The sequence below is a fragment of the Microtus oregoni genome, unplaced genomic scaffold (assembly GCF_018167655.1).
Source record: "Microtus oregoni isolate MIOR12 unplaced genomic scaffold, Mior012 000112F_ref0000385, whole genome shotgun sequence".
In the NCBI taxonomy this organism is placed as follows: domain Eukaryota; kingdom Metazoa; phylum Chordata; class Mammalia; order Rodentia; family Cricetidae; genus Microtus; species Microtus oregoni.
The window spans coordinates 2233390-2254776 of record NW_024544738.1 but is presented as its reverse complement, the minus strand read 5'-3'; the positions used below and the strand labels follow the sequence as shown (position 1 = coordinate 2254776).

The following is a 21387-nucleotide window of genomic DNA, read 5'->3' as shown; positions in this document are numbered from 1 at the left end:
AGAATGCTTTTTTGTTTGATGCAACCACATTCATTCCTATGATACTTTTCTATGGACTGTCAAACTAGGTTTTCAAAAGGGGGTGAAGTCATTTTAGCTGTCAGATGTTGCTTCTAAAGTAAACTCTTGGCCACGAGTTCCATTCAACTTCCTGCCTTAGGACACAGCAGCTGATGCTGGCAAAGCAAAGTCACTTTAAAACAACAACTGAAGAGCTCAAACTCAACACACAGGAGCGGGCCTGCCCTATCTTAAGAGTCAACATCAAAATGCAGGAGTGAGGCTCTCAAGCAGCCAAGTTTCTCCGCTGTAAGGATCGGCTCAGCAAGCTGCCACCCCAGCAGCCCTCTCTGCAGATGATTTTAGATGAATGGTGATGTCATCTCTGGGCTACTTTGAGTTTCCTTCCAACTCATGGAGGGAACAAGGCAGGTTACAAGAGGATGCTCTGCACCTCTGACCTCAGTGCTGTTTCTGTACCAGGGAACCAAGGGCTCACATTAACTATCTGACATGATTACATTCACTTGTTCTGGAGACAAGGCAAGGGAGAGACGGTGGAGGGCAATGGGAAGCAGATCTTTGTTTTGGAAGGGACTGGTCTTTGCTCTAGATGAAACTGCTCCCATACAGATGAGATAACCTTTTTTTTCCCTTTTAAGTCAAAAGAGATCTTATTTTTCTATGGAACCACAAGGTTAGACCACAAGGTTAGACCACAAGGTTAGAGGTCTAGAGGATCCAACCCAGAGTGCACCTTGCTGTTTGCTTGATGAGACGTTTGATATCATAACATGATTTGTTTGGCTCCAGGGCATCATGGTCACTCTAAGAAGTACCCTGGATGACAGAGTTGGTATGCCCTTTCTACAGGGTTGGTAGGAAGAAACACACACGCTTTTAAGTTCCAAAATTCCTTCTCGAGGAAAGCTTAGGCTTTCCAGGTCGTTCCCACGGGAGCATTATGAAAACTCTTCTATCAGAGCCAGTGCTGACAACAGAGTCACCACAACCTTTGCCCATGCTGCTGGCAGTAAATGGCCGACCCGTATGCTGTGGATAAGGCATGTGGACCAACTAGACCAAGTCTGACCACAAAAAGGAACTATTGATTCCATACTGAATTGAAAGGACAGCTTCCCATAATCCTTTTGTGTTGAACTACTCAGCAGATCAAAGACAAAAACTCCCTTGCCCAATCACAAGTGCTAATAAAGATGACAAGTGTGAAATTCTTCTACACACATACTCAAGTCACTCTCAGCTCTCCTTCAAGTCTTTGTTTTCATGTGGAAGACAACACCCTGAATTCTGCCAAATGAGCAGGACCGTTCTCCAGAGGCCTAGTCAGTATTAGCAATCACTTTCGGTTTTGTCACTAACAATTACTAAACAAACATTCCTTTAACTAAGCTTTTAAAGGGTTCCTTGCAAACATGCAAAAGGCTCAAGCTTCTATACAGGAGGTATCCTAGAACCTTCAAAACAAACCACACATGCCAGACCCCACCCTGAAGCTGCAGAATCCAAATCTTGAGGGTATTATGCCTTTAACAGGCCTTTTTATTTTCGTACCTGGGAATAGAACCCAGGGCCTTGGCATACTAGGAAGTGCTCTACAGCTAATCCATACCCGTGGCCCTGCATTTTTTAAATTCAAGATCAGACAAAGGTAACAGCAGTCTGAGTTCAGAATGCCTGATCTAGAATATTCCAGTCCTCAGAGCTGTCATCTCCCTCAACTCAGAATGAACAGGTTTGGAAGATGACTTGGATTACTTTCTGAGATAATTCCAGTCTCATTTCCAGATAGCTGCCTTTGAAGCAGGCAGTTTCAGGGCTTTGTGGCACCCCTACTTTTTTCCATTCAGCCTGGGGACGACACTTCAATGCAAAACTTCTATAGGTAGCTTCATCATTTTTTTTTAAGATTTTATTTATTATTATGTATACAGTCCTTTGCCTACATGTATGCCTGCAGGCCAGAAGAGGGCACTAAATGTCATTGTAGATGGTTGTGAGCCATCATGTGATTGCTGGGAATTGAACTCAGGACCTTTGAAAGAGCAATCAGTGCTTTTAACCACTGAGCCATCTCTCCAACCCAGGTAGCTTCATCTTTGAGAACTGTTGGGAAGCAGGGTTAGTCTCCACATTTTGCAAGCAAAGATCAGGGCTACTTTTCAAAATAATGAAGATTGTAAGAGCCTTTAAGAGGAACACAGCAGGATTATGCTAAGACTGGGATGTTAATAAGGTTAATAAGGTTGATGGCCTAGTGCTTGTGGGGACTAATTTGTATGGAATGAGGAAAAAAAACACCACATTATAAAAACATCTTTTAAAAATGGAGTTACCAAAATTGCTAGCACTGTAAGACATGGAAAGAAACTCTAAGATCTCTTTCAGTAGTTTCCCTACTCATCCAGAAAAAAAGTGAAACTGAAATGCCATATTTCAAAGCATGTCCATAGTAAGCTGGTGCAGTAGCCTCTCCACCAAAAACAAAATGATATCTCTTTGCATAGTACTCAAGAGACACATGAATTCCTAAACTTATAGAAGACAGCATTTTCTACTGGATTATGTTCCATTGCTGTTCTTCTGATTCCTCATGTAGCCACTAATATTGCAGCATGCATCAGCTCAATGTCGGACGTTCTAAGTCTTAAGACTTCTTTCTATGGAGCACAACTGGCCTCACTGAGTAGAGCAGGAGCAACAGTGCAGTAAGAGCAGGCAGCTCCTTCCTGTTTCCTTTGGTGCCTGTGCTGCCTATAGGACTGCTAAAGAAGACGGTATTGACTCTGCAGCTCTGGGGCCTTGATGGAGATGTCTGTATGACAAGCAGGTGCTCTAAGACTTTCATTGCTGTAATGGGCTCCTTGGGTACCCTGACTCTGAAAACTGGATGAATGGAATAGTTTCAGGTCTGATGGCAGAAGGCAAAAATGTCTCTCAATATACCTCGGAAATAAAGATATCTCAATCAAACATATTCTCAATGGCAAATGCCTTTCTTATCAAGTATGCACAGAAGAGAATATTGACTAAAATATTCTACATGTTGATCAAGAATTGACTACTTTTAGTTTCATTTATTATACAAAAAATCTAAGAATAAAAAGATGGATAATTAAGTATAGGTTGTTTTAAACTCTGGGTAAGCTGCTTGTACTTCACAGGAAGAACCTTGTAGCTTAGAAAAATGTGAAAACACATAATCTGAAACTGGAAAGTGCTATGGGTCTCTGCAGGCCTGGTAAGCAACTCAGGGAGCAACTAGAATCTCCCAGGAGAGAAGTCTAGACTTCAGGAGAGAGGGGCTTATTACGCAAGAATAAGAATCTCCTAAAATATGAGAAAGATGAGGTATAGAATTTTCAAACTAATGTTGCAGGCTAAGCTACTCAGTACAACCACAACACAAAAAAGAACAAGAGCATGAAACCATCAACTTGTTATGAACAGGAAAACCAACTACAGCTATTATAAATTGTGCATACATAGGCTCCCAGTGAGTGGGCAAAACAGAATCCAGGAACAAAAAGGAAACTGCTTGGATGATTATAAATTGATCATCAGGAACAAATTCTAAAGGAAAATGCTGAATTTCTTCCCCCCCCCACACACAAAAGAAACACAAAACATGGCAGATGATACAGAAACTGTTACCTCAGACAGAGGAGATCACACTGGAGAGCTGACCAGGGCCAACATGTGGGACCTCCCCTGTAAAACCTCAAGAACAGCTTAAAATAATACAAGAAAGCAGTAGAGAATATTGAAATCACATTGAAAACTTGATAACCGAGTTATACAAGACACACTGAGAAGATCTGAATGATGAAGATGTAACCTCATGACAAGACTGAACTTTCAAAAACTCAAGATGCTGGAGTTACAGATTCAGCAACGTAAAGAACTGATGAAAAGAGCAGCGTTTCCAGCAGTTACTCACTACAGCATGTGATGCTGGTACTACTTCACCACCAGGAAAATAATTTTTAGATGAAGAAGCTTTCCAGAAGGCAGTTTTCATCTGGGATTGGAGGAAAAGGCATCCCATGAAGAAAGAGCCAGTTGATTAAAGCAACATTTTAAAAATAGGACTACCTTTGACCTTTGATTGTCTGATTTGGACAATCCTGGGGCACGGTCATTGGCCACAGCAAAGTAAGCCTTATAGCCTTCCAGAAGTTCTCCAGTTTGCCTGATGGATCTGCCTAAAGTCTCGCCCTCTTCACCTTCTACTTCAGACTTGAGCCAGACATAATCCTCTATATCTGAACGTAGCTAAGTATGACAAAGATAATTCCTGAAAACAGTAAACCAAATCAGGCTGTCTGGAAGAAAAGGTTCAAAAATCAGAATGGAGCATGGCAATAAGACCTAGACTATGAGAAGGTTGCTACAGGGATGTTCCTCTCACATACAAAGAGATGAGTCAGCTTTGATTCCTGGAGTTACCAGACTACACAGAGAAAGCATCAGAATGATTTTCATCTTCTAGGTATTGAAAATAGTAACAATGGAAAAGGAATTATTAAAAATATTGAAGTTTTTGTCCTAAAGATAGGTGGCTTTGGAAACTCAGCCTTTACTTGAACATATACATTTATATAATTTATGACAAATCAAGTTCTATATTCCGTTGAGTGTGATTTTGGAATTACCTCTTTTGGATGTTTCAAAATGAAATTGATGTAAAATAATAATGAAGATGTCTATCTTTTCTTTGCAGGTTATTATTCACAATGAAATTTCTTTCCTCTAACCACAGTCTGTGGCCTCTTGCATTTCTTCCTGCCTTCTCTAGATAATAGCAGTATCCATGTTCTCTCAAAGCATGTGGTAGATATACCTCAGTATAGCAGTGACCATCCAGGCAGTGGGCTCACATAGCCGCCTTCAAAGCCAGTGAGTATTGCAGTGCTATCGTCAGCAGGTTCTCAACACCTCCTGTCCTCATATTAATTAAAAAAGAACAGAACATGATTTGCCTTTAGTTTTAAACATTTCAGTAACTCTTTTATAAAGACTTCCAGAGAAGGAACTAGACTTCTTTTCCCCATACTGAAATGCTCTTGGAACCTCCCCACCACACACACACTTTTTGCGTGCTGGGGATGGAACCCAGGGTCTTGTGCATTGTAGGCAAGCACTCTAGCATTCTGTCATTGAGCTAATGCCAGCCTATGGACATGCTTCCTAATCTTCAGACGGAACAGCTAGGACTCTGACAGGCGGATGCAGCTGTGTAAGTCTTCAGAGCCACGGGCTCTACTGTCTGGTGTAACACCAGCATCTAGCACCACTGAGTCTGATTTCAGTTTCCTTTCTTCACCGTCTTTTTGTCTAACTTATCCTCCCAACTTAATGTTCCTTAAGGCCAGCTAGACTGGCACTACAGCCCCGTATCTGCCCCACATCTGCCCCACCATTGTCAGATGCTGCAGGAAGTGAAGTGAGAAACCATTAAAGCATGCTATTACTTTGTTGAACTCTGAAACAGTGTACTACTATGTGAAAAAGTGGGAATAGGTCTGCATTTGTCTTAATTTAGAGAAGTTTTAGCTCCAGCATCCAAGTTTTGGGTTAAGTTTTAAGTGATGATAGTTTCAGGGCCCAATGAAATAGAAGCATTAGTTTAAGCCAGTCAATGTCACACCTCAAACACACTGGGGCATTCGGCCATCCTCATCCTCATCCTCATGAGAGCCTCCCTGATCCTTCAGGACTTAGGGTGAAGTCATGCATTTTCCTGTAGTGGAAACACAAGGGGGGTACCCCGACTGGAAACCTTGTGATCTCCCATTCCCAGGTCTCGTTCAAACACTTCCTCCGAGCTGCTTTTTGTTCTCCGACCACCCTCGAGACTTGTGGAGGCTGTGTAGGAGCTCGAGGAGCCATTTGCTGTCACAGTGCTGTCTCCGTAGGTCAAAGTGAGGTCACCCTCCGTCAGGATGAAATCAGAGTCATCTTCTCTCAGCGGCTCTTGATTCTGAAAGTTGCAACCAATAAAAGAGGAACCTGAGATTTTCTGAAGCTGGGGCAACCTAACCCCAAATCCTCATATCAGAAAACCAAGGCTTTGGGTGGGGGGGGGGGGGGCTACAGTATAGCAGTTAAGAACATTTGTTGCTCTTGCAGAGGACCCAGGTCCAATTTCTAGCACCCAAATTAGGCAGTTCACAACTACTTATGATTCCAGTTCTAGAGGATCCAAAACCCTCTGGCTTCAGTGGGTACCTGCACACATTTAGTATGTGTACATACATATACCCAGGCACATAAATACACATATACTAAAAATACCCAAATACATATACATTAAAAAAATTAAGCACGCCTTTAATCCCAGCACTCGGGAGGCAGAGGCAGGCGGATCTCTGTGAGTTCGAGACCAGCCTGGTCTACAAGAACTAGTTCCAGGACTGGCTCCAAAGCAACAGAGAAACCCTGTCTCGAAAAACCAAAAAAAAAAAATCTTAAAAAATAAAACCTAAGGATTTTATGAAACTTGCTTACATACACCCTTGGTATAGTCACTGGATAGACACTATGGTGTTTTCAATCAAAGCAATGTTGCCTAAAGCAGGCAGATTAGATTTCAGATGCATGATAGTTCAGGGGTTATTATCTAAGAGAAGGAAGCAGGCTGGCTGCATTCTCAACTGCCCCACACATGCAGACATGATGTTACTAGGAAGGTCGTGAATAAACACTTCAAATAGGCTCTGCTTCTCTCCTACTGACTGTTTACATGTAAGCAAGCTTTTCCCCTAGACTGCAAGGGTGGGAGTGAACCATAGTGGGATTTCTTCTTTCTTTTCCCTCTACTATCTCCACTTCTTCAGCTGGATGAAGTGACTGATTGCTAGGGAGAATGCACTTTAATGAGCCTTTATTAAATACCTGCTGGAACCGTCACATAAACTGGCCTGCCAATAAAGGGCATGGGCACCAGCATCGCAGGAGGAAACCCATGCTGTGAGAACTCATGGAATGTGCCAAAAAGTTGTCCAGCTGACAAGAAGTAGAGCTAGAATTTGTGTTGCCTCCAGCCTAGTTTGATCCACATAAAAGATGTGGAAAAAATTAGTGGTTCAGAAAAAGGCTCAGAATGGATAAGAATAAACAAGGCAGGCTTAACAAGGTCATAACTCCTTGAAGTTATCAGATAGTGGGGAGAGAGTCCAGAGACAGTGCGAGTTCACACAGACTTTAGCATTCTCCAGCGGCAAAAGAAACCATGACCTTGCTCCTGTCTGTGCTGTTATCTTTCCAATACTAGAAGAGGCTTTCTCAAATGGCAAGCAGTGTGTCAGGACACCTGAGATGTTCTATCATTTCCCATCAGCCCTTCCGAACTCTTCTGAAGTCTTGTGTCCTGTGGTCTGACATCAGAACCTCTTCTATCCAGCCTCCTTAAGTCACGCTGTGCAAAACTATGGGTGCCCCCCCAGTTGGCATGTGAACTCCCCACTTCAATGATAACACCCATGGTTTTCTTCTTGTCTTCCTAAGTGATGCTTAGTTGAGAAAGGCTTCTTTAGTACAAGACTCCCAAGCCGAAATTGAGCCATAATCCAAGCTTTTTGAGTACTATCTCTACCTTTTTACAGTTTTTACTAATTGTATAAAACAACAGGTTTTATCATAACATCATGACATAATGCCAAAAGTCTCATGGTTCAAATATTGTTTCATGTATGAAATTATTATAAATATAAAATTAAGTTTAAGCTATGTGTACAAGGTATATTTGAGACATAAATGAGTTATGGTTAATGTAAATAATGGATGATGAACACCTCAAAGCTCTCCAAATAAATTTCACCTATTAAAAATAGCTGGCACATGCCTTTAATCCCAGCACTTGGGAGGCAGAGGCAGGCAGATATCTGTGAGTTCGAGACCAGCCTGGTCGACAAGAGCTAGTTCCAGGACAGGAACCAAAGCTACAGAGAAACCCTGTCTCAAAAAAAAACAAAAAACAAAAAACAAAAACAAAAACCAAACCCTATAGATGATGAGTAGGGAGCCACACAACAGGTGTCAAATAGCCATGAGAGCCACCCAGTCGGCAGCTCTCAGCTGGCACTAACTAGAGGAAGCCCCTCTATCTTTCTCAATTTTGGATTCCTCAATTTATAATACATATCCATCAATTGCTAATACAATTGATAAGACTGTTTTCACTCAACAGGAGGCTTCGCCATATCTGGAGGTAGCTAAGATGCTGGGCCAAAGAACCTCAGCCCAAATGGACAGCATCAGCAACAAGGGTGGTTCTTGTCTTGGTAGTTCAAGATTGGATAGGTGTGTGGAGCCCAGAGCCCAAATATTATTCCTAGAGCAAACCTTGAGTAGTCTCTTGAAGTGCTGAAAGACACGTGGTTTCTGTGACTGCAGGAACCTTACTGAGCTTACACTGTCGTCAGACTATTCCAAATATCCCTAACCTCTGAGAAAGGGAGCAATTAGTAGGTTTCAGAGCAGAGAAGGTTTATTTTAAGTGGCTGAAGCTTTGGGTTTAAATGTCCCATTCACAGTCTTTTTCCCTTTCTTCACCCCCAGTGCTGGGAATGGAACCCAGGGTTTCATAATCACTTAGCAGGCATTCTTCCACTGAGCTCCATGCTCAAAGGCCTTTTTCTTATAACTTAAGTAGTCTATTCCAGGGGTCACAAAAGTCTCACTTGAATATGGGAGGAAGAGCTGGGGATGCTAGGAGGCTCCGATATCTTTAAGACAAGGGGGTATGAATGTTGTTTTCTTCACAGGAGGTGAATATGTGAGAAAAAAGACTGAGGCAGAATTATATTCTTCCATGGCACAACCCACTCTCCCAAAGAGACAACCCAGCTGCTTTACAAGCACAAAGTTCTGTCACCTGTATTCATGATGCATGTGTGCGCGCACCTGCACATGGAGGGCAGCGGTTGATCTTTGTTCCCTACCTTATCTTTTGAGACAAGTTCTCTCACTAAACTTAGAGCTCGCTTATTGATTAGGTCATCATGCCAGTGAGTTCCAAGGTTGAGGTAATAGACTTGCAGCATCATGCCCAGCTTTTTATGTGAGTGCTGGAGATCCAAAGTGAATTCCTCATGCTGAGAGCCTATCTGTCACATTTTCAATGGCAGCCTTCCTCAAAGGGGAATAAGTAAGAACCTTAGCTTCTGTTGGTCTCTCCCATTGCACAGCAGCACGATGACTTTGATAACTGTAATCTTTGTTCTCCAGGAAGAGCATGGCATCTAAGAACCCTGTTTTCATTTTGGCTCTTTTGGTATGGTTGCACTTATCTGATATCCCAACTATGCTAGCTATGGCATACATATCCCTTTCTGTTATTTCTCCTTTCTGAATGTGTACCACGTTTCCTGACCCCATTGTTGAGGGCCCTTCTCCCTCAGATCTTGGTTGGCCTTCTACTTTCTTGTCACTGATGAAATCAACTGCAGATTGTTTGGAGCCCTGTCTCAGGGTCTCAGTTTTGTGTATTACTAATCATGGGCCATGGATAGCCTGCATTATCCCTGAGATGATATGCTCTCCTCAACTATATTGCTGCAGTATTTGTTCTTTCGCCTTTGACAGCTGTGACGCTCTCTTCCTTCCAGGCAAAGACTATCATCTTGGGATGGTGAGAGAGAAATGGAGAGGGGGAAGCTCTATCTTCCTTTCTACTGCTTCGAATATAAACAGCTGCTTGCTCTCTTTACCTATCTGCCCTGCAACCCACATTGGGGACTCAAGTTCAGCCCTAAGTCTGAGACATCCATGGCAGAACCATTCTTTTCCTAAGCGTGATGACTCCATTTCTAGCACCAGAAAAAGGGAAGAGAGGACCTAACCACACCCATAAATAAACTACTTAGAAAGGAATACTTGGTGTGCTGCTTTGTGGTTTGTGGTGCATCTTGATGAACCTTATTTAATGCTCACACCAGGTGGCACTAGTAGGCCCATAGAACAATTAAGAAAAAGGGTATAGAGCACTTTCAGTAACCTGTGAGGGCTTGAATTGCAGTCTGGTCACTTGAATTCCCAACCACAGCTACCTACAAAGGGAAGCCATATAACCCTGTTAAAAGATTTCCCTATTATTGTGCCAAACAAATGAACACACATAATACATGCATACGTACTTACGTATGTACATACATGCACATATGCACACACACACCATTTCTAATCATCTTATTAGATGAGCCAAATCTATGGATCTAGAGTTTGGAGTGTGGTGGTTTTTCCTAAGGAAGAGACTACCAGTTGAGCAGGAACACGGACCTAAATGCAGTACTTACGTCATACACCTGGGGACTGGTCAGACATCGAGCTAGCCAGGCTGGGAGAGTGGTGCTTAGCGGGGGGCCACTGTGGGTGAGGATGGGCTTCAAGTAACTTTAAAGAGGAAATTAAGGAAAAATGGCTGCAATGAAAATATACACAAAACAGAATGCATTTTAAAACCCAAAGAAAAATAGATTATCTGACATTCTACCCACAAAGTCTGCCTGCCTCCCATTTTCTCAGTACAACACAGGTAACCCTTACATCTATAAGAACAAAAAGTGAAGATGTCTCCATGGTGTCTAAGTGCACGTGGGTACTTAGGGTAATGATATCTAATAGTCAGTTAGAAGAATAGTGAATAAATTCAGTCAAGCACAATGGTACACATCTGGAATCCCAGCATCTGGGAGGCTGAGGCAGGAAGATAAAGAGTTTAATGGCGACCTGGGCAACACTATGAGCTTGTCTCAAATAATAAAGCCTCCGAACAATCAATCCAAAGCCAGCCAGCAAACAAACAAGCAAGCAAAAAGAACACTGGACTCATTAGAGTACATATTCCTTACCTAATTTGGTTGCTTTATGGAGAAGAAACCAATGTATGCTTCTAGTTGTGAATTATTTAACTCTTAAATAATAGAAAAACTCTCTGCTAAAAGACAGAAACAAGGGTTCTGCTGGAGTTCTCTGCAGACAAAACATGCTGCTGTGTGATTGCTGGTTTTAAAGAGCAGGCTCCGGGATGGATGTGGGCCACTACAGGGCAGTCGTTTCTCTCCTGTCTTTAGTTAGGAAGGTGGCAAGAGCTTCAATCTCTACCATGTCAAGGGTCAAGCCAGAAGCTTCCTTTCTGTTTCCTGCTTTGGGCACTTCAAAGACTAGCCCTTTTTAATTCATGTTGAGAAGTCCTGGAACAATGCCCTTTAAAAACACATATGCAAATGTGTACATAGTTTCTTAAAATGGGTTTATATTTTAAGTTAGTAAACAAAGTAATGTGTTTCACTGTGGCATTTTCATGCATGTATATCATTTTACTTTGTTCCTATTTGTCCCTTTTCCCCATCCCTCCTATCCTATTTTTTCCTGGTTCCCTACCTCCCCCAAATAGTCCCTGTTTTTGCTGTCATGTCATATATATTTTATTATTCTCTATTTTAATTAAAACTTTATTATAAAGAACTTGCAAATAAAAAAATATTACACACCTAAATGAAGTTCATCAGAATGAACTTCTGTATGGTTAGAACAGCCATTCTAAAGCTTTAGAGTTTCACACTGGATTTTACACTTTCACTAGAGAACATACTTTTAGACACATACCTGTCATTAAAACACGGAAAAATTCATGTGAGTTAGAAGTAAATCCCATGGAGGCTGAGTGATGTGAACCATCCGGAGCTGACACTCTTCTCTCAATATGTCTCTAAACTTTTGCTACTTCTTGAAGTTTTTTTCTCCAACTTTATTTTCCAAATCAACAATTTGGTCTTTGCTATGTACAACCATTCATTACATTGGGGGGGGGAGAGGTTATTTTCTGAAAAACGTGAGACAGGGTCTTATGAAGTCCAGGCTGGCCTTGAAATCCTGACTCTCTTGCCTCTGTTTCTCGCGTGCTGAAATTATAAGCATGCATCACCATACCCAGCCATAAAACTAATTTTTTTGGTGTTTCGAGAAAGGGTTTCTCTATAGCTTTGGAGCCTGTCCTGGAACTAGCTCTTGTAGACCAGGCTGGCCTCAAACTCACAGAGATCAGCTTGCGTCTGCCTCCCGAGTACTAGAAGTAAAGGCATGCGCCACCACTGCTGGCTATAAAACTAATTTTTAATTTCCAAGATTTTTTCTTTTCTTTTTGAACTATTTTCTAACAACTTGCCCTTATTTCATGACTGGAAAAAAAAGCTCCCATTCCTTTCTAAACATTTTATCAGGAAATATTTTGAGTGTTTCTTGTGGTTTCTGTTTGTTTATTTATTTGTTTTTTGACTTCTAAGATAAGGTCTCACACCTTGAAGCTCAGGTTGGCTTATAACTCATTATATAGTCTGTGTTGGCCAGGAACTTTTATATGGGTTTACATCATCATGCCTCGCTGAAGGTTTTTTAACAGTAAACATCTGCAGTTGTTTGATTATTTCAGCATCCCCACTCCTTCATGTATTTATTCAGTATCTTGGTTCATCAGGTAGGATGGGAACCCCTATTACGGTATTAAAAATCAAAACCAGAGAAGATTATTCTGGGCAGAAAAATCTGTTGTCCTCAAGATCTGTTTCCCTACTACTGCCACCCCACCCCACCCCACCCCCCCCCCCCCCCGTCAAGGGTTTCTACTTTCTCTAGATGTCTAAGAAAACTAACAACTATTAGGCAATCTATTGACAAGAAGGAACCGCTACAGCATTCCCAACAACAGTCTTGAATAAATCAGCTAAACAAACTAGCTGAAACTCATGATTGTCTTTGACTCTATTTTGCCTGCCCTAATTCCTTCTACCTTCCTTTGGCTTTTCATGTGACCAAAAATGCCTCTTTTGTGATTTCTGTAAGGCCTGGGAGAGTATGTGGACACATCTTAAACTGGAAGCCTGTCTACCCCATTTTAAGGCTTGTGGGGGAGGGGGTCCTGTAAATCAGTAGGAGTCATTCATGTACAAATCAACTCCCTTCTACACTCTCATGTTACTTAGATGGGATTCTGGAACTCATTTCTGTTTCTCTTCAAACAATCAATTATCACTTTAGCATTTGTCCTTCTGCAGCTGCTCTTCAATGTTCTCTATCTTCTCCAAGCCTAAGGAACAACATGCTTTCTGAATTATCATTTAGACAAAATTCACATGACTTTAAAGAAATCCCTAGGAGTTCTGTTTCAGTTAATAGAAAATATTAACTAGACCAACGAGAAAACCTACACAACAGAAAATGAAACAAGGCAAAGCTCTTCGCCTGATGGCTTCAGAAAGTCTCGGAAGAAAACACCAAATGTGTGAGCCCCACACTTCATGAGCCCCAGTTCCCTCAGACACCCGAGAAGCTGAGGAGAGAATCAGGCAGACTCAGATGTAACAGACTGAGAATGACAGAGACTGGAGGGCGTACTGAGGAAAGAGATGTGAACAGCCCAAGCTTTAGGTTGAAACCCTAGATGAAAATGCAAAAAGAGACACTAACACTCACAGGAATTGAATCCATCTTTAACCTTTCTTGTTGATTGGGTTAAGATGATCTTGAATCCCTATAGCTGATGCTAACTGGGAGCAGTCCTAAACTGAAATACTTAAATCATCTCTGAAGGAGAAACATCATCCAGAGCAACTCAAGTTATCTCTAGATGTCGTCTTTGCTCATGTTTGTCACTGAGAAAAGAAGACATATACACAAAAAAGACAGTTTAGGACACTGGGTGTATGACTTTGAGATGCAATGATTTCTGAAGCAGTACACAAAAGACACTAACAAGAACAGGATCAATCAACCAGATTAAGAGTTTCTGTTCTTCAAAAGACTTAATTTGGAAAGTGAATAGACAAGAGGAAAAGTATTTTTATCAAATATAACCAGCAGAAGGTACAAATTCAGCTAAATAAAAAACTCTTACCAATTAAGAAAATTGCACACAGCCCAATAGACAAATGGGCAAGAAATGTACAAGCATTTCATAAAGGAACATAGTTAATGGCCAGTAAATGTGTGAAGAGAGTTCTCAATCCCATGAGCTGTCACAGAAATACAAATTAAAGCCATAGTAAAATATATAATAAGAAAAATCAAAAGACTGACAATAACAACAACAACAACACATGTGGAGCATGTGGAGCAACTAGAACATTCAAACACGAGGAATGTGTGAAATAGTATTACCTTGGAAAACTTTCTTCTAACACTGAACCTACACATGTCTTAAGGAGTGGCTACAAACAAGATATCCTGACCTAGGGTGTTTCGGGTATTAAGACGGCCTATAGAGCTGAATCCTATCCACCTTGACCAAACATCGGAGAATTCAAGCCTATTCCTGCTCCTTCAAGGATAAGACAGGGAGTGGTTTCCTACAGGGAACTTGGTGTAAGGTGTTGTCACTGCACGTCCTGCCAAAAAAACATCAGAATGCTTAACTCAGGAAATAGTGGCTTGATGTCTCAAGTATTGCAGCAGGTGATTGTTCTGTTTGTCCTTTGTGTCATGTTAAAGCAGTCTTTTGTCTTCTTTCCCCCCCTTTTTGGATTGGGGTACATAAACACAGGGAAAATAAACACAGGCGTATTCAGTATTCACTGGGTAGCCCTCCTGGTTCTAGCCTATGTCTCTGTATTTCTTTCATATCTCTGTTCCTCTTACCTAATTTTTCTAATCTACACACCCCTACCCTGGAATATGTGAACCCTGTCAAGGCTGGACCCCAACAGATGGCGCCCCCATGTGTGGCTCAGACAGTGGATGTTGTCACCAATGTCTCCTGAGCCCAGGAGAAGGCTAAAGGATACTTGTGATCAAAGCTATACCACAGCCTGAATATCCATGCACTCTCCTGCTTTGTCCGGCTTCCTCCAGCAGAATCCAGGCCATCCTAGAACAAACCAGAGAATGCTGATTAGGGAAAGGGATAATGAGAGATGGAGGAAATGCTAGTTTTAAAATTGTAACTGTTGTGTTTTGCAGTGCTTAAGATTGACCTCAGAGCCTTGCACAAGTGAGACAATTGCTCTCAACATGCATGGGCTCACTCTGATGAATATCTTGCATATCACCATAGAACCTTCATCTGGCGATGGATGGAGATAGAGATAGAGACTCACATTGGAGCACTGGACTGAGCTCCTAGGATCCAAATGAGGAGCAGAAGGAGGGAGAATATGAGCAAGGAAGTCACGACTGTGAGGGGTGCACCCACCCACTGAGACGGTGGGGCTGATCTAATGGGAGCTCACCAAGGCCAGCTGGACTGGGACTGAATAAGCATGGGATCAAACCAGACTCTCTGAACGTGGCTGACAAGGAAAGCTGACTGAGAAGCCAAGGAAAGGCACTGGGTTTTGATCCTACTTCATGTACTGGCTTTGTGGGAACCTAGTCTGTTTGGATGCTCACCTTCCTAGACCTGGATGGAGGTGGGTGGTCCTTGGACTTCCCATGGGACAGGGAACACTGACTCCTCCTTGGACTGGAGAGGAAGAGGGAATGGGGGGAGGGGGAGGGAAATGGGAGGAGGGAAGGAGATGAAAATTTGTAATAATAATAAGAAGAAAAATGAAAAAAATGCATGGGCTCATACAACTACAACTTTCCCAGAGCTAGAACTCACAGTGGAGAACCACACACTACCATAGCTTCAAAGATACAGCTCAATGGTAGAGGATTTGTGTAGCATACACAGGGTACTGAGTTTAATGCCCAGAACCACACATGTAGAGATATATTGAGAAGCAATATTCTAGCAGAAATTAAGCAAACACCAAAGGAAAAAACTGAATTCCTAAAGTAAAAAGTTCTAGTCATGTTTGTGGGTAGATGGAACCAATATTAGCATAAAATCTCTTTGGCATTTTATTTTAATAAATGAAGGTACTTCCAAGTACCTTTCAAGAGTTAATTACCTTACTGTAGTCTAGATCCTTGCAGGACAAAATTGTACATGGCCAATGGTAAGAAATATATATATATATATATATATATATATATATATATATATTCCATTGTGGGGATTCTCTTTCCCTCTCAGCCTGTTGGTCACCAGGTCAAGAGGGGAAAGAGGCAGAAAGATTTGTCTACAGCCCAAGAGCACGGCCAAAGACAGCCCTCCAGAAGACAGATTTCAGTAAATCAGCTCAATTTTATTCTAGAGTATATAGGAATATATAGGACTGAGGAGTCTGGGGGAAAACCCTAATTTGCATTAGGTGGTCCGCTCCTATCACAGGGTTCAGTATTTGGCAGAGCTCCTGGAGCAAATCTTCTTAGCAGGCATCTGTGTCAAGGATCAAGCTAAATATAAATCAGGCAGATGCTTTAGGAACAGCTTTTAGATAGGTCAGTCCTCCAAGTCCAGGGACATTCTCCAGATAAGGGCAGGTAGAGGCAGGAAGTGCTGCTGGAGGGAGGGAGCTCCCTGTTGCTGAGCTTATTGAGATAAGCTGCTAGGCCATAGGGAGGCTGTGACCTCTGACCAACCAGCAATGTCTTCCAACATTACACTATCAAAAATCATTTTAAAAAATAGTTGCCATGGTATCTGAGGAATGCTTACGAATGGATATGGAAATGGTCCAGTTAAATATGCCCTTCTGTGGATGAGAAATATACATAAGGAGAAACTGGACAGACAAATATGGGAGAAAGGGGGCATTTGCTGATAGTTGTTTCTCTGAGTAATTGCTAACTAATGACAATGATAGAAAAATTTCAAAATGCTACATGACTGAGTGGAAAAGTGGCAGATAGCCTTTCTATGAAAAAAAACCTAAGTATGTTTCTAAGTTTTTAAAAAAGATTTACAACCTCTCTCTCTCTCTCTCTCTCTCTCTCTCTCTCTCTCTCTCTCTCTCTCTCTCTGAGTGTGTGTGTGTGTGTGTGTGCGCGCGCGCGCACATGCGCGTGCTGGTACCCATGGATCCTCTGTGGCTGGAGTTACAGACGACTGTGAGCCATGCTATATAGGTGCCCAGAACTGAACTAGGATCTTTAGAGCAGCAAGTGCTCTTGTCTGCTAAGCTACCTCTCCACTCTCATACAATTTTACTATAGGAAAATAATAAACATCATAAGGGACACTATAACCAGGGCATCTTAAACTTTTCCATTTGTGTCTGTAAATTCTGGTCTCTGGCCTCCATCTTTGGAGGCCCCGCCCCTGTGCCCCTTGACCCTTGACCCCTTCCCAAGGAGGGTCAAGGTTGCCTGCCAAACCTTGACCCCTCCCCAGAAAAGATCAAGACCACTCCCCCAAGCTATTTAAACTGCTCCCCAAAAAGTAAACACATGGTTTTTCCCTCTCCTCATCCCCCATGGTCAAATTGGTGGCTTTCTGCTTCCCCTCAGGGCCACCCAAGAGTCCAGTAGTGGATATCTTTTAATTTGGTTTGTTTTGATTTGGCTTGATTGGAAATATTCCTGTTTGAAAATATTCCTAACATCTGGAGGTCCCACCAGGTAGGGCGGCCCTTCCTACGGCCTACGGCCACACATCAAAAGCAACCTTGTCCACAACCCAAGCTCTTCACACCAGGCTAAAACCAGCTCCTGGACTACAGCTAATGCGAATGAGTCTTTTTTCTTGTCCATGATATAGGGTTTTGGGGAAACAGTTCCTGTTTACATTTTGTGGATTACCAGGCCCTTGCTAAAGACACAGGCTGCACCAAGGGCCTAATCCCAGCGGTTGAGCCAGGCTTAGCTGAGGTGAATTTTGTTTGTTTTAGTTAGATAGGCCTAGCATTCAATTTTCACGGCCCATTTTTGTCAAAGAGCTGTTTTGGCAGTAGCGCTGTAATGACTTAGGCCACGCAGTTGGGCATAGACTTTAAAATGGCGCTTGCAGTTCAAAGCCAGATAAACTGTCGCCCCTGGGATGCCTCTTTTTTTTTCATTTTACTTTTTATTGAATTTTACTTTTATTTACAAGAACTATGCATTTTGTACTTTCATAGCTGAATATGGGGATTCAATTTTTGATGACCATCATTTCTTTTGAGTACCATAAATGGAGACAGCTTAAATTCAAATATTGATATGAGATGGTTAACCATATTTAAAGAAAGCATTAATGATATTTCAATTGTCATCACTTAAGCTTATCTTGTGTTTTACTAATGCTTAATTTTATCTTCTAAAGCTGGTGTGTTACAGTGAAGTGAGTGGCCATGCATAATTTGTCTTGGGAAACTGGGAAATATTGAGCTCAGGGTTTAGCAAAGGTTTTAAGTTACTTTACTTAATGACTTGTTCTAAGTCAGTGCTTCTCCGAGTTTAATGTACACAGGAATTACCTAGGGATTGATTTTAACTATAGAATAAGTAGCTGCTGCCCAGGCTTGATGTTCTGCATTTCTAACAATTTCCCTGGTGAGGCTGCTACTTACAGTTTGCATTGGTGAGGTTCTCACCCATTTCAGAAAGCTCAGAGTCAACACAACTTTCTGCCAATGAAATCAGAGTGACTTCTAACAACCAAAGCAGAGAGACCTCATAAGGCTGGAAAGAGGGACTGTCCTAATGGCCAGCTTTCTCTTCTGATAGAGAGAGTAGTCATGATTATAGGTGACTAAGAAAAATTATTTAAAGTGAACAAGAACAAAATGAGAATATTTAGTCCTCATTTTCATGAGTGAGGAACACATTCTCACCTCATCACTGAAGAAACAAACAGGGGAAGATGGCAGTCAGCTACAGTCCACTACTTCTGTCTTTCTGTTCCATTTGCTTGATGAGCTCAGGGAACCCCGCATTCTCCCCTGGTGCTATGCAGCCTACCTTCTCCATTTCTACAGGATCAGTGTTCTCTGGTCAAGAAGGCCAACTCTGCCTACTGTTTCAGTTTAAGATGGGCTTGTCTAACCTGAGACAAACTTTTCTAATGCAGGTTATCTTTTACAAGTTTTAGAGTTATTCTTTCTTTTTTTTTCTATTTAAGTAAAATTGCTTTATTCTAACCAACTCACAGATAAAAATAGGTAGGTAAAGGAATCTGTTCACTTGCTCACTCTCAAACCCTATACATCTCTGGGATGCCTCTTACAAAATCTTTTAAAATTGGGCTTGTTCGATACAATATGTACTAAACAACTAATTTCCCTATGGACTAAGATTTGACCTCAATACCATCTTGACAATGGGATGCATTGGTCACCAGAGAAAAGCCTTGAGCTTACCGTCCCTCCAAAGCCTAGAAAATAGTTGTCACTGTGGGGATAAGTGGACAGAGCTTCCCTCAGTAGCCAGTGCCTCGCAACATGGGTCTTGGTCGCTAGGATCGTGATGCCTCCAAATTCCCTGTCATCTGGTAATTAGCACCCCAATAATTCTAGCTGGACCATGCAGCCAGAGGCACTGGCCCCTCCCCCACTCTCTCAAATCTTCACTACCTAACCCAGTCCTGTGAAGCAACATTCTTCACATTCCTCTCCTTCCCTGTCCTCACCTACCCCCTCTCCCTAGCCAAACTGGAGTTCTAGGTCAATTTCCCCCTTACCCACCTTTCTCCCTCCCTCCCCACTCCTACCACATCTCCCCACCCTTGGACCCCCTCGGTGCACTGGGCTAGCCCCTCCCAATCCTCCCCAGTCTCCTTCTATACCAGATCCCACCATAGCTCCACCAGTCTCTGCCCTCTCTGGAAAATGGCAGTAGTCAATGGCATTATGAAAGTCCATGTTCCCTTTTCTCTTCCAGATCTCTCTCAGAGAAGTGGCTGGGTTCCTTTTCTACTAATTTTTCTGTTTATATTAAAGAGTTTCATTATTTGTCCCAGGCCTATGATCTAACCAGGCTACTAAGCCATCCAAGTGTCTACTACCATGGCCCAATATACCAGGCTAGATCCAGCCTCCCCAGCAGGAGCCATGGTCCTGGCTACCCATTTTATTTCTCAGTCAGCACCAGATATTAGAAAAAAAATAAGAAAGGCTGAAGAGAGTCCCAAAACACCTATACAGGAATTGGTGAAAATGGCCTTTAAAGTTTTTAACGCCCAAGATGAAACAGCTGAGTCTTTCCGACAGACAAGGCTACAATAAGCAGTTAATTTGCAGGCTCAAGCCTTAGCAGCTGCCCTAAGATCACAAAAAGGGGGACAAGGGAAGCCAACCACAGGGCTCTAGCCTAAGTCAATCTCACAGGCAAGCTGTTCCAAGTGTGGCCTAAATGGCCATATGGCCCAATACTGCACTAAACCTCCTACAAGGCCATGCCCTATCTGCCAGTAACCTGGACACTGGAAATCACAATGCCCTTGTGCGGGCTTGTCCTCGATGTCACGCCACAGAGGTCCAGCCTCACCAACATCGACAACTGAAACTATGCCAGCCTTCGAACTTCTCAGCCTTGCAGAGGATTGACACTGCCCAGACTTGGTATATCCTGTAACCCTGTCCGAGTCTAGGATAAAGCTGCAGGTAGCGGGTAAGTCCATTACTTTTCTTTTAGACACAGAAGCTACATATAACATCTCACTTAAGCCTTACGTTCACCTCATCAATTTCAGTTATGGGGTAGATAGGACCCATTCCTCCCCACTTAAAACTTTGCCACTGCCCTGCATTCTTGCAGGACAATTTTTCTCAAATTCTTTCTTAGTGATACCTGCTTGCCTAGCACCTTTACTTGGTTGCCTAACAACTCACATTGCAACACTCCAATTCTTCCTGTGCATAAGCCCTTGGGCAGTCATTCCAGTTCACCCTCTGGTTAACAACTCATACAATCTCCTGTCTAACATCCCTCCTACCACCTCTGACTTTACAGTTCTAGACCTAAGAAGTGCCTTCTTTACTGTCCCTTTACACCCTGACTCATACTTCCTCTTTGCCTTCACCTGGGAGGACCCTGACTGCCGGTCCTCCAGACAGCTTACATGGACTGTTCTCCCTCAGGGTTTTCAAGACAGTCCCATTTATTTGGCCAAGTCTGGCTCGAGATCTCTCAAACTTTGACACATTTTCTAGCACGCTCCTCCAGTATATGGATGACCTACTTCTCTGCAGTCCTACATTGTCTCTGTCCCAAAGGTCACCTCTGAACTCTGGAACTTCCTCAGATCCCTAGAATATCGAGTTTCACCAAAAAAGGCTCGGCTGTGCTCTCCTACAGTGGAATATCTGGGTGTTCACCAAATAAGGCTCGGCTGTGCTCTCCTACAGTGGAATATCTGGGTGCTCACCAAATAAGGCTTGGCTGTGCTCTCCTACAGTGGAATATCTGGGTGCTCACCAAATAAGGCTCGGCTGTGCTCTCCTACAGTGGAATATCTGGGTGCTCACCAAATAAGGCTCAGCTGTGCTCTCCTACAGTGGAATATCTGGGTGCTCACCAAATAAGGCTCGGCTGTGCTCTCCTACAGTGGAATATCTGGGTGCTCAA

General features: G+C 42.5%; 1 protein-coding gene across 1 annotated transcript in view; it reads right to left on the bottom strand.

The window, feature by feature from the left end:
• Window positions 1-5605: 5605 nt before the first annotated feature.
• LOC121443736 (sodium/hydrogen exchanger 7-like) overlaps window positions 5606-21387 on the bottom strand; it is a 152714-nt gene continuing 136932 nt past the window's right edge. The window contains 3 exon segments of the mRNA XM_041645530.1: window positions 5606-6004; window positions 10320-10416; window positions 14802-14884. Coding sequence (XP_041501464.1) covers window positions 5753-6004; window positions 10320-10416; window positions 14802-14884 — 432 coding nt within the window. The 3' untranslated portion in view covers window positions 5606-5752.